The 15,141-nt window shown below is 46.7% G+C and overlaps 1 protein-coding gene across 1 annotated transcript; it reads right to left on the bottom strand.

Moving 5' to 3' along the window:
* Positions 1-434: 434 nt before the first annotated feature.
* On the bottom strand, positions 435-4,736 carry fem1c (fem-1 homolog c). Its single transcript, XM_017710215.2, has 3 exons — positions 4,221-4,736; positions 3,011-3,578; positions 435-2,834 (listed from the first exon to the last, which is right to left on the bottom strand). The coding sequence occupies exons 2-3, from the start codon at positions 3,552-3,554 to the stop codon at positions 1,525-1,527; spliced, it is 1,854 nt and encodes a 617-aa protein (XP_017565704.1). The 5' UTR covers positions 3,555-3,578; positions 4,221-4,736; the 3' UTR covers positions 435-1,524.
* Positions 4,737-15,141: the final 10,405 nt, after the last annotated feature.

The following is a 15,141-nucleotide window of genomic DNA, read 5'->3' as shown; positions in this document are numbered from 1 at the left end:
GACATTTGCCCAATCACAGCACTTGCTAATTAAAGCTCCACTCCACCCCAAGCTGAAAACTGATGATCATGGCATTATTATGAGCTGAAAGGTACAGCATAAGTTAGACCTACAATACTGTAAAATCTTCAAAATAAAAATTAAAATGTAACATAAAAGGTGATCATGCTGTCTGGGAAAGACAAAAGCAGACAAGCATCAAGGAAACAACCCTATCATGTTCAAAGCTTACGGGTGGAGCAGCTCTTCAGTGTTATGTACACGTAAAACGCACACCCCAGTATGACTCAGTCATGACTGTGAGAACAGTTTACGATACAAGGAAATAAGTGACGTGTGCTTGGAATCCACCGGTATGTCAATCTCTCAGCAATGCTCAAATGAATACCTGCTAATGTTCTGCCATGAAAACAAGATAAATGATACTTAAGAAGTGGAAGTGCAACAGAGGTTTATTGTTAAATATGCTCTGAGGACATCGACAAGCCATTGTAAAAGGAATTTCCAAACGCCACTGCAATAAAGTGCAATTCTGTGGTAGCTAGTACTGTACATTTGTTTCTTTCGCTTGTGACATGTGCTCCTAGGTATGAAAAGCCCTTGTTTTCAAACTGCACAACTGTAGCTGGAGTAAAAATTACGAGCAAAGAACTCCATGAAAGGTACGCCCTCATCGTCTTAAAAATGCGGGCGAGAATAAGAAAATTCAGTAGAGCAGATCTGTGGATGCTGCACCGACACATAGACTACAATAACTTAACTACATGCTGTGCATTAAGAAGACAGAACCAACCTTTGTCCCAATTTATAGCTCGCCTTAAAACAATCTGGCTCAAAGTCCTCGCAAATGGGCTTTGAAAAACGTCCAAGCTTTATCTCTGAATACATGACTACCCAAAAAAAACCTCAATTACTTCCTGGCTGCAGGTTTACTTACGGAGTTGCATTTCAAGTTAAGGAAGATTGGGGGGGGGGGAGAATGAAATGAATTAATGAAACAGGCAGTTACAAAACAGTGGCACAGTCCAGTAACACAGAACAGTCGCAAGATCATAGGCTGTGCATAGAAGAAATAAAGCACTTATGGTATTTGCAAACATTAACCACATCATAAAGCTTCTTTATGCTTGAAGAAGAATAATGAGTGCATTCCATTCCACTTGACAAAAAAATATGCAATGAGGGCATAACCATGGATTTGGAAAAAAACAGTAGATTTAGACCAGTATTGTGTCCAGATACCAGCAAGAAAGTGAAGCTCAAATCAGACATGTACCACCACATTTGCATTGTGGCAGAAATACAAAGCAGAAGGATCAGGCAGAAATGCAAAAGATGTTGACAAACCGCAAGAAATAAGCTCTCAGGGGGTAGAATCTGTTAAAAATATTAGGCATGCCCATCTATCATCAATGTCCGTGCTAGACTTCTTACTCTGTACAAACAGCACAAGGAGCATGGAGGTACTTAAAATGTGTTCCAGACCCCAAGACACTTTTCACCAAACTGTAGTCCTCCCAGTCATTATCTGTGTAGCAGCACGAAGGCCTCGAGCTTCTCTGGGATATTTCCCCGATACGTGAGATCATATTTGATGATGGCCCGAGCAGCCAAACACTGTAGTGTGGTGTGATTGATAGGCTGGATCAGGTTCTTGGCCATCTCCTTCTCATCCAGCAAGTCGCAGGCAGTCTGTTTAAAGGAGTTGGTGCTGTCAAAGTGTGTGCCACAAGCAATCAGAAGGTTCATGATGTCAGGGTGGTTGTTGGAGGCGGCCACGTGAAGAGGGCTGTTGTTATCCTCGTCGCGACAGTTTACGTCTGCACCACACTCCAAAAGAATAGAGGTCACCTGGAAGGAGGGAAACTTGCAGACCGGGTAGCGGCCCACGCACGTGGTATTCCTGTCCACAGCAAGGTGCAGGGGGCTGAATCCGTTTTTACCACACGGATGCAGCTTGAGGAACTTGTAGATAGTTTCTTTCTTGAAGTGATCCTGTTCGACAGTACAGGGAACTTTTTCTAACAAGCAGATGAGGTGGAGGATGATGGAGAGCGCCTTACTCAACTGAGCAGGGTCTGGACCCGGGTGGGGCTGTTTCATAGCGCGCTCGATCTCCAGCACGCTCTTGCTGAGGATGCCCATAAGGTCATCAAAGGAGACGGACGTTCCCAGCAGGCCTTTGGCTCGGTCTTGAAGCATGAAGGAGAAAAGCTCAGCAAATGAGAGCAAACTGCTAGCCGTCATAGGACTAAGGGGGTCCAAGTTGTTTTGCTGCATGTCCAGAGCATACTTCCACAAATTGATGCACTTCTCAAAATTCCCAGAATCTGCATAAACGGCTCCTCTGTAGCGAATGTAGTAGGATGTGTCTGGGTGCGATGGGCCAAGGATCCGCTCTCTAATAAGAAGAGCCTGCATTCTCATCTCATCTGGGTCTGAAATCAAACTGTCCAGCTCCTCAATGGTACTAACCTCCTTGGCATAATCGTAAGCCATTATAAGTTCCTTAGGTTCTTCTTTCAACAGGACATTGTTGACGTCACTGTATCGCATGTCCATGGCTCTCTTCCAGTACTTCAGAGCTCCCAGAAGATCTCTCTTTTTGTCCACAAAAGTAGCACCCAACAGTTCCAAAGCATTAATCCGTTCTACTTTACTTGTGTGCGGGTGCTGTGTGAGGAAGTCTACAATGTTTGTGTGCCCAGTGACGCTGGCTGAGAGCAGTGGGGTCATTCCGTAACCATCCTTCTCCATTGTGGCACCATACTTCAGAAGCATTTTCATGATCTCCAGGCTTCCGGATTCAGCACAATCATGTAAGGCAGTGTTACCTATGCAACACAAAGATGGTCAAATGAGACATCAACCATACAGAGCATCCACACCAAAACACATTCAGGATTCAACGAAAGTGCAAATTATTTAAAAAATAATTTTCAATAAACCGAACACATTCATTCCCCTCTTTCACCAACAACGCGTGCACGTGTCCTCCAGTTACCCTTACCTTTCACACTTTTCCTATTAACGTCAGCACCTTTTTCCAGCAGATACTGAGCAATCTCCTTGTGGCCCTTATAACAAGAAATCATGAGGCAAGTGTGGCCATGTCGATTGGCCACCTCTAGGTCTGCTTTGTGCTCCACCAAATACTTGACGATATCAAGGTGCCCATCAAAACAAGCTGCTCTCAGAGGGGTAGAGTTCGTAAGCGTAGTACTGTTCACAGAAGCACCGTGTCCCAGCAAAGACTGAACTACTTTCAGATGGCCGGCCGCTGACGCAGCCCACAGCGGAGGGGCTCCTTCAATAGTCTCCCCATCAAAGTTGACAGAGCCTCCAACCTCAACAGGCGCACAGCAGCATTCCAGAAGGTATTCGACCAAATCCAGGTGCCCATACCGGGCAGCCATCAGCAAGGGTGTTGCTCCATTCGTCTTCTCAGCCATCAGTTTTGTCACCTCATGGTCGGTTTTATTCTCCAAAAGCTTCTGCAGCAACTTGATCTTGCCGTCTCTGGCTGCGTTGAACACCGCAGTTTTTAAATCCATTGCATCTGGTTGCTCACCTCCTTCCTAAACCAACACAGAGAACATCAAAGTAAGAACGAGCGCAAACCAGACGACTCTGGGCTGTAATTTAGCCAAGCACACCGCGTTTCTCTCACGTGTAACTAACACTTAAAATGACTAAATTAACGTTCCCTGGGGACAGAGAACAGCTAACCAACCTAACTACCCAAGTTACACGGGCAGCTGGGTTGATTTATGAGACCTGCCGTGGGCAAATCACGACCTCGGCGCTGGAGTGCTAAAGAACAAGCTAGCCCTTCGGCTATCTTTAGCTCGCGTTAAGCGCTTTGTGGTTTCATGTACGTTCTCAGTTCTAACATTAATGACTAACGTTATCCAAGACATTTCTTACCGGATCTTTCAAATGAGTAACTGCCCTGAATTAGGTACGTCTAACCTCAGACACTGGGATAGGTTCGGGTAGCCAACAAGCTAAGCTGCTTAGCTAACCTAGCGTTAGCCGTGTCTGTTTTGGCCATAGGGCCAAGCCAGAAATAGCTTAGCTACATAACATTATTAACCACGTACATTTGCTCGATCAGCTCTCAGGTCACCATACAGAGAGGAACAACAGTTAAAAAGGCTAATGGCTGCTCCGCTTTGTCCACCAGCTAACATTAGACGGAAAGAGCGGTTGACTTCTACCTTTTTGTCGTCGGGTCCTCGACGTCGCTCGCAGCCAAACCCGCTTCTCGGTTTTCACACCTCACTCGACTAACGTTAGCACAGCCATGGCAGCTCGAACACACTGATATCCACCACCGATGCCGAAATGTTGTCCATAATTAGCTGTTTCGGAGAATATCGAGGCCGATTTGGTGAAAATCCTCCTGCTGGAATTCCTCCGCGGCTGCCCACCCCCGCTTCTCCTCCTGCTTCCTGCTGCCGACGGCTCTCGGCCAGCTGAAGGCTGAACGAGCTTAGCGAGCTCGCGGCGCTGACGTTAAACAGGAGCACAGACCCGGTTCTGATTCGTTTATATCGTCAAATCAATTTGGTGGCTGTGAGGATCGGTACCTTATCTTGTCTGGACGCGTTAATACTCGATTCCCACAGCGGCTAATGAGGCGCGTACTGCCATCTGCGCTGGCTGGTCGGTAGCTTCTCTGTTAAAGCCGAGCGGCTCCCTCCCCGTTTAATATCGACACCAAACCGACCCAATCAGAGGAGGCTCCCGCGGCGCAGTGTCGACGTAACGTAAACACGGAGCTGAAGGTGGTCACGACGATTAGTTTTAGAAGTTGTGCTGTGTCACGGCTGTAAAGAACAGTCGAATCGCCCCTTCAGTTATAAAGGGGAAAAAGTAACTGCCCTCAGTTACTTTCTTAACGCGGCCCCGGAGCACTCATACAGACAACGCACTCATACAGACCACAGACAACACTCATACAGACGCCACACTCATACAGACCACAGACAACACTCATACAGACGCCACACTCATACAGACCACACACAACACTCATACAGACGCCAAACTCATACAGACACCGCTTATACAGACCACAGACAACACTCATACAGACACCGCACTCATACAGACAACACTCATACAGACCACAGACACCGCACTCATACAGACCACAGACAACACTCATACAGACGCCACACTCACAGACACCACACTCATACAGACACACGCACTCATACAGACCACAGACAACACTCATACAGACACCACACTCATACAGACCACAGACAACACTCATACAGACACTGCTTATACAGACCACGGACAACACTCACCACACTCATACAGACAACAGACCATACTCATACAGACAACACACTCATACAGACCACAGACAACACTCATACAGACACGGCTTATACACACCACAGACAATACTCATACAGACACCACACTCACAGACACCACAACCATACAGACCACACTCATACAGATGCAACACTCGCAGACACCATACTCATACAGACCACAGACAACACTCATACAGACACCACAACCATACAGACCACACTCATACAGACCACAGAAAACACTCATAGACACCGCACTCATACAGACCACAGACAGCACTCATACAGACGCCACATTCACACAGAAACCACTCATACAGACCACAGACAACACTCATACAGACGCCACATTCACACAGACACCACTCATACAGACCACAGACACCACTCATACAGACCAGACAGCACTCACAGGACACCACAACCATACAGACCACAGACAACACTCATATAGATGCCACACTCATACAGACACCACTCATACAGACCACAGACAACACTCATACAGACGCCACATTCACACAGACACCACTCATACAGACCACAGACACCACTCATACAGACCAGACAGCACTCACAGACACCACAACCATACAGACCACAGACAACACTCATATAGATGCCACACTCATACAGACCACAGACACCACTCATACAGACACTGCTTATACAGACCACAGACAACACTCACCACACTCATACAGACAACAGACCATACTCATACAGACAACACTCATACAGACCACAGACTACACTCATACAGACACCACACTCATACAGACCACAGACAACACTCATACAGACGCCACACTCATACAGACCACAGACAACACTCATACAGATGCCACACTCATACAGACCACAGACAACACTCATACAGACGCCACACTCATACAGACCACAGACAACACTCATACAGACGCCAAACTCATACAGACACCGCTTATACAGACCACAGACAACACTCATACAGACACCGCACTCATTCAGACAACAGACAACACTCATACAGACCACAGACAACACTCATACAGACGCCACACTCACAGACACCACACTCATACAGACACACGCACTCATACAGACCACAGACAACACTCATACAGACACACGCACTCATACAGACCACAGACAACACTCATACAGACACCACACTCATACAGACCACAGACAACACTCATACAGACACTGCTTATACAGACCACGGACAACACTCACCACACTCATACAGACAACAGACCATACTCATACAGACAACACACTCATACAGACCACAGACAACACTCATACAGACACGGCTTATACACACCACAGACAACACTCATACAGACACCACACTCACACAGACCACACTCATACAGATGCAACACTCGCAGACACCATACTCATACAGACCACAGACAACACTCATACAGACACCACAACCATACAGACCACACTCATACAGACCACAGACAACACTCATACAGACGCCACATTCACACAGACACCACTCATACAGACCACAGACAACACTCATACAGACACGGCTTATACACACCACAGACAACACTCATACAGACACCACACTCACAGACACCACAACCATACAGACCACACTCATACAGATGCAACACTCGCAGACACCGCACTCATACAGACCACAGACAGCACTCATACAGACGCCACATTCACACAGACACCACTCATACAGACCACAGACAACACTCATACAGACGCCACATTCACACAGACACCACTCATACAGACCACAGACACCACTCATACAGACCAGACAGCACTCACAGACACCACAACCATACAGACCACAGACAACACTCATACAGACGCCAAACTCATACAGACACCGCTTATACAGACCACAGACAACACTCATACAGACACCGCACTCATTCAGACAACAGACAACACTCATACAGACCACAGACAACACTCATACAGACGCCACACTCACAGACACCACACTCATACAGACACACGCACTCATACAGACCACAGACAACACTCATACAGACACACGCACTCATACAGACCACAGACAACACTCATACAGACACCACACTCATACAGACCACAGACACCACTCATACAGACACTGCTTATACAGACCACAGACAACACTCACCACACTCATACAGACAACAGACCATACTCATACAGACAACACTCATACAGACCACAGAAAACACTCATACAGACCAGACAGCACTCATACACCACAACCATACAGACCACAGACAACACTCATATAGATGCCACACTCGCACAGACACCACAACCATACAGACCACAGACAACACTCATACAGACACCACACTCGCACAGACCACAGACAACACTCATACAGACACTGCTTATACAGACCACAGACAACACTCATACAGACCCCACACTCATACAGACCAGAGACAACACTCATACAGATACCGCTTATACAGAACACAGACAACTCATACAGACCACAGACACAACACATACAGACACCACACTCATACAGACAACAGACCACTTATACAGACCACAAACAACACTCATACAGACACCGCTTATACAGACCACAGACAACACTCAGACACCACATTCATACAGGCCACAGACAACACTCATACAGACACCGCTTATACAGACCACAGACAACACTCAGACACCACATTCATACAGGCCACAGACAACACTCATACAGACACCACATTCATACAGGCCACAGACAACACTCATAAAGGCACCACATTCATACAGGCCACAGACAACACTCATACAGACACCTACTCATACAGGCCACAGACAACACTCATACAGACAAGACACCGCTCATACAGACCACAGACAACACTCATACAGACACCACACTCATACAGACCAGAGACAACACTCATACAGACACCGTTTATACAGACCAGACAACAGACCACACTCATACAGACCACAGACACCACACTCATACAGACCACAGACAACACACTCATAGACACCACACTCATACAGACCACAGGCTACACTCATACAGACACCAGACAACTCTTACAGACACCACACTCATACAGATCAGACAACACTCATACAGGCACTGAACTCATACAGACCACAGACAACACTCATACAGACACCACACTCATATAGACCACAGACAACACTCATACAGACCACAGACAACACTCATACAGATCAGACAACACTCATACAGGCACTGCACTCATACAGACACCACATTCATACAGACCACAGACAACACTCATACAGATCAGACAACACTCATACAGGCACTGCACTCATACAGACACCACACTCATACAGACCACAGACAACACTCATACAGACACCGTTTATACAGACCAGACAACACATACAGACAACAGACCACACTCATACAGACCACAGACAACACACTCATACAGACACCACACTCATACAGACACCACTCTCATACAGACCACAGACAACACACTCATAGACACCACACTCATACAGACCACAGGCTACACTCATACAGACACCAGACAACTCTTACAGACACCACACTCATACAGATCAGACAACACTCATACAGGCACTGAACTCATTCAGACCACAGACAACACTCATACAGACACCACACTCATACAGACCAGAGACAACACTCATACAGACCACAGACAACACACTCATAGACACCACACTCATACAGATCAGACAACACTCATACAGACCACAGACAACACTCATACAGACACCACACTCATACAGACCACAGACACCCCTCATACAGACACCACACTCATACAGATCAGACAACACTCATACAGGCACTGAACTCATTCAGACCACAGACAACACTCATACAGACACCACACTCATACAGACCAGAGACAACACTCATACAGACCACAGACAACACACTCATAGACACCACACTCATACAGATCAGACAACACTCATACAGACCACAGACAACACTCATACAGACACCACACTCATACAGACCACAGACACCCCTCATACAGACACCACACTCATACAGATCAGACACCACTCATACAGACACCACACTCATACAGACCACAGGCTACACTCATACAGACACCAGACAACTCTTACAGACACCACACTCATACAGATCAGACAACACTCATACAGGCACTGAACTCATTCAGACCACAGACAACACTCATACAGACACCACACTCATCCAGACCAGAGACAACACTCATACAGACAACACACTCATAGACACCACACTCATACAGACCACAGGCTACACTCATACAGACACCAGACAACTCTTACAGACACCACACTCATACAGATCAGACAACACTCATACAGGCACTGAACTCATTCAGACCACAGACAACACTCATACAGACACCACACTCATACAGACCAGAGACAACACTCATACAGACCACAGACAACACACTCATAGACACCACACTCATACAGATCAGACAACACTCATACAGACCACAGACAACACTCATACAGACACCACACTCATACAGACCACAGACACCCCTCATACAGACACCACACTCATACAGATCAGACAACACATACAGACACCACACTCATACAGACCACAGGCAACACTCATACAGACCACAGACACCCCTCATACAGACCACAGACAACACTCATACAGACCACAGACACCCCTCATACAGACACCACACTCATACAGATCAGACAACACTCATACAGACCACAGACAACACTCATACAGACACCACACTCATACAGACCACAGACAACACTCAGACACCACACTCATACAGACCACAGGCAACACTCATACAGACCACAGGCAACACTCATACAGACACGGCTTATACACACCACAGACAACACTCATACAGACACCACACTCACAGACACCACAACCATACAGACCACACTCATACAGATGCAACACTCGCAGACACCGCACTCATACAGACCACAGACAGCACTCATACAGACGCCACATTCACACAGACACCACTCATACAGACCACAGACAACACTCATACAGACGCCACATTCACACAGACACCACTCATACAGACCACAGACACCACTCATACAGACCACAGACACCACTCATACAGACCAGACAGCACTCACAGACACCACAACCATACAGACCACAGACAACACTCATACAGACGCCAAACTCATACAGACACCGCTTATACAGACCACAGACAACACTCATACAGACACCGCACTCATTCAGACAACAGACAACACTCATACAGACCACAGACAACACTCATACAGACGCCACACTCACAGACACCACACTCATACAGACACACGCACTCATACAGACCACAGACAACACTCATACAGACACACGCACTCATACAGACCACAGACAACACTCATACAGACACCACACTCATACAGACCACAGACACCACTCATACAGACACTGCTTATACAGACCACAGACAACACTCACCACACTCATACAGACAACAGACCATACTCATACAGACAACACTCATACAGACCACAGAAAACACTCATACAGACCAGACAGCACTCATACACCACAACCATACAGACCACAGACAACACTCATATAGATGCCACACTCGCACAGACACCACAACCATACAGACCACAGACAACACTCATACAGACACCACACTCGCACAGACCACAGACAACACTCATACAGACACTGCTTATACAGACCACAGACAACACTCATACAGACCCCACACTCATACAGACCAGAGACAACACTCATACAGATACCGCTTATACAGAACACAGACAACTCATACAGACCACAGACACAACACATAGAGACACCACACTCATACAGACAACAGACCACTTATACAGACCACAAACAACACTCATACAGACACCGCTTATACAGACCACAGACAACACTCAGACACCACATTCATACAGGCCACAGACAACACTCATACAGACACCGCTTATACAGACCACAGACAACACTCAGACACCACATTCATACAGGCCACAGACAACACTCATACAGACACCACATTCATACAGGCCACAGACAACACTCATAAAGGCACCACATTCATACAGGCCACAGACAACACTCATACAGACACCTACTCATACAGGCCACAGACAACACTCATACAGACAAGGCACCGCTCATACAGACCACAGACAACACTCATACAGACACCACACTCATACAGACCAGAGACAACACTCATACAGACACCGTTTATACAGACCAGACAACAGACCACACTCATACAGACCACAGACACCACACTCATACAGACCACAGACAACACACTCATAGACACCACACTCATACAGACCACAGGCTACACTCATACAGACACCAGACAACTCTTACAGACACCACACTCATACAGATCAGACAACACTCATACAGGCACTGAACTCATACAGACCACAGACAACACTCATACAGACACCACACTCATATAGACCACAGACAACACTCATACAGACCACAGACAACACTCATACAGATCAGACAACACTCATACAGGCACTGCACTCATACAGACACCACATTCATACAGACCACAGACAACACTCATACAGATCAGACAACACTCATACAGGCACTGCACTCATACAGACACCACACTCATACAGACCACAGACAACACTCATACAGACACCGTTTATACAGACCAGACAACACATACAGACAACAGACCACACTCATACAGACACCACACTCATACAGACACCACTCTCATACAGACCACAGACAACACACTCATAGACACCACACTCATACAGACCACAGGCTACACTCATACAGACACCAGACAACTCTTACAGACACCACACTCATACAGATCAGACAACACTCATACAGGCACTGAACTCATTCAGACCACAGACAACACTCATACAGACACCACACTCATACAGACCAGAGACAACACTCATACAGACCACAGACAACACACTCATAGACACCACACTCATACAGATCAGACAACACTCATACAGACCACAGACAACACTCATACAGACACCACACTCATACAGACCACAGACACCCCTCATACAGACACCACACTCATACAGATCAGACAACACTCATACAGGCACTGAACTCATTCAGACCACAGACAACACTCATACAGACACCACACTCATACAGACCAGAGACAACACTCATACAGACCACAGACAACACACTCATAGACACCACACTCATACAGATCAGACAACACTCATACAGACCACAGACAACACTCATACAGACACCACACTCATACAGACCACAGACACCCCTCATACAGACACCACACTCATACAGATCAGACACCACTCATACAGACACCACACTCATACAGACCACAGGCTACACTCATACAGACACCAGACAACTCTTACAGACACCACACTCATACAGATCAGACAACACTCATACAGGCACTGAACTCATTCAGACCACAGACAACACTCATACAGACACCACACTCATCCAGACCAGAGACAACACTCATACAGACAACACACTCATAGACACCACACTCATACAGACCACAGGCTACACTCATACAAACACCAGACAACTCTTACAGACACCACACTCATACAGATCAGACAACACTCATACAGGCACTGAACTCATTCAGACCACAGACAACACTCATACAGACACCACACTCATACAGACCAGAGACAACACTCATACAGACCACAGACAACACACTCATAGACACCACACTCATACAGATCAGACAACACTCATACAGACCACAGACAACACTCATACAGACACCACACTCATACAGACCACAGACACCCCTCATACAGACACCACACTCATACAGATCAGACAACACATACAGACACCACACTCATACAGACCACAGGCAACACTCATACAGACCACAGACACCCCTCATACAGACCACAGACAACACTCATACAGACCACAGACACCCCTCATACAGACACCACACTCATACAGATCAGACAACACTCATACAGACCACAGACAACACTCATACAGACACCACACTCATACAGACCACAGACAACACTCAGACACCACACTCATACAGACCACAGGCAACACTCAGACAGACCACAGGCAACACTCATACAGACACGGCTTATACACACCACAGACAACACTCATACAGACACCACACTCACAGACACCACAACCATACAGACCACACTCATACAGATGCAACACTCGCAGACACCGCACTCATACAGACCACAGACAGCACTCATACAGACGCCACATTCACACAGACACCACTCATACAGACCACAGACAACACTCATACAGACGCCACATTCACACAGACACCACTCATACAGACCACAGACACCACTCATACAGACCAGACAGCACTCACAGACACCACAACCATACAGACCACAGACAACACTCATACAGACGCCAAACTCATACAGACACCGCTTATACAGACCACAGACAACACTCATACAGACACCGCACTCATTCAGACAACAGACAACACTCATACAGACCACAGACAACACTCATACAGACGCCACACTCACAGACACCACACTCATACAGACACACGCACTCATACAGACCACAGACAACACTCATACAGACACACGCACTCATACAGACCACAGACAACACTCATACAGACACCACACTCATACAGACCACAGACACCACTCATACAGACACTGCTTATACAGACCACAGACAACACTCACCACACTCATACAGACAACAGACCATACTCATACAGACAACACTCATACAGACCACAGAAAACACTCATACAGACCAGACAGCACTCATACACCACAACCATACAGACCACAGACAACACTCATATAGATGCCACACTCGCACAGACACCACAACCATACAGACCACAGACAACACTCATACAGACACCACACTCGCACAGACCACAGACAACACTCATACAGACACTGCTTATACAGACCACAGACAACACTCATACAGACCCCACACTCATACAGACCAGAGACAACACTCATACAGATACCGCTTATACAGAACACAGACAACTCATACAGACCACAGACACAACACATACAGACACCACACTCATACAGACAACAGACCACTTATACAGACCACAAACAACACTCATACAGACACCGCTTATACAGACCACAGACAACACTCAGACACCACATTCATACAGGCCACAGACAACACTCATACAGACACCGCTTATACAGACCACAGACAACACTCAGACACCACATTCATACAGGCCACAGACAACACTCATACAGACACCACATTCATACAGGCCACAGACAACACTCATAAAGGCACCACATTCATACAGGCCACAGACAACACTCATACAGACACCTACTCATACAGGCCACAGACAACACTCATACAGACAAGGCACCGCTCATACAGACCACAGACAACACTCATACAGACACCACACTCATACAGACCAGAGACAACACTCATACAGACACCGTTTATACAGACCAGACAACAGACCACACTCATACAGACCACAGACACCACACTCATACAGACCACAGACAACACACTCATAGACACCACACTCATACAGACCACAGGCTACACTCATACAGACACCAGACAACTCTTACAGACACCACACTCATACAGATCAGACAACACTCATACAGGCACTGAACTCATACAGACCACAGACAACACTCATACAGACACCACACTCATATAGACCACAGACAACACTCATACAGACCACAGACAACACTCATACAGATCAGACAACACTCATACAGGCACTGCACTCATACAGACACCACATTCATACAGACCACAGACAACACTCATACAGATCAGACAACACTCATACAGGCA

The sequence above is a fragment of the Pygocentrus nattereri genome, chromosome 28 (genome assembly GCF_015220715.1).
Source record: "Pygocentrus nattereri isolate fPygNat1 chromosome 28, fPygNat1.pri, whole genome shotgun sequence".
Classification (NCBI taxonomy): domain Eukaryota; kingdom Metazoa; phylum Chordata; class Actinopteri; order Characiformes; family Serrasalmidae; genus Pygocentrus; species Pygocentrus nattereri.
This window is presented reverse-complemented; position numbering and strand designations above follow the sequence as displayed.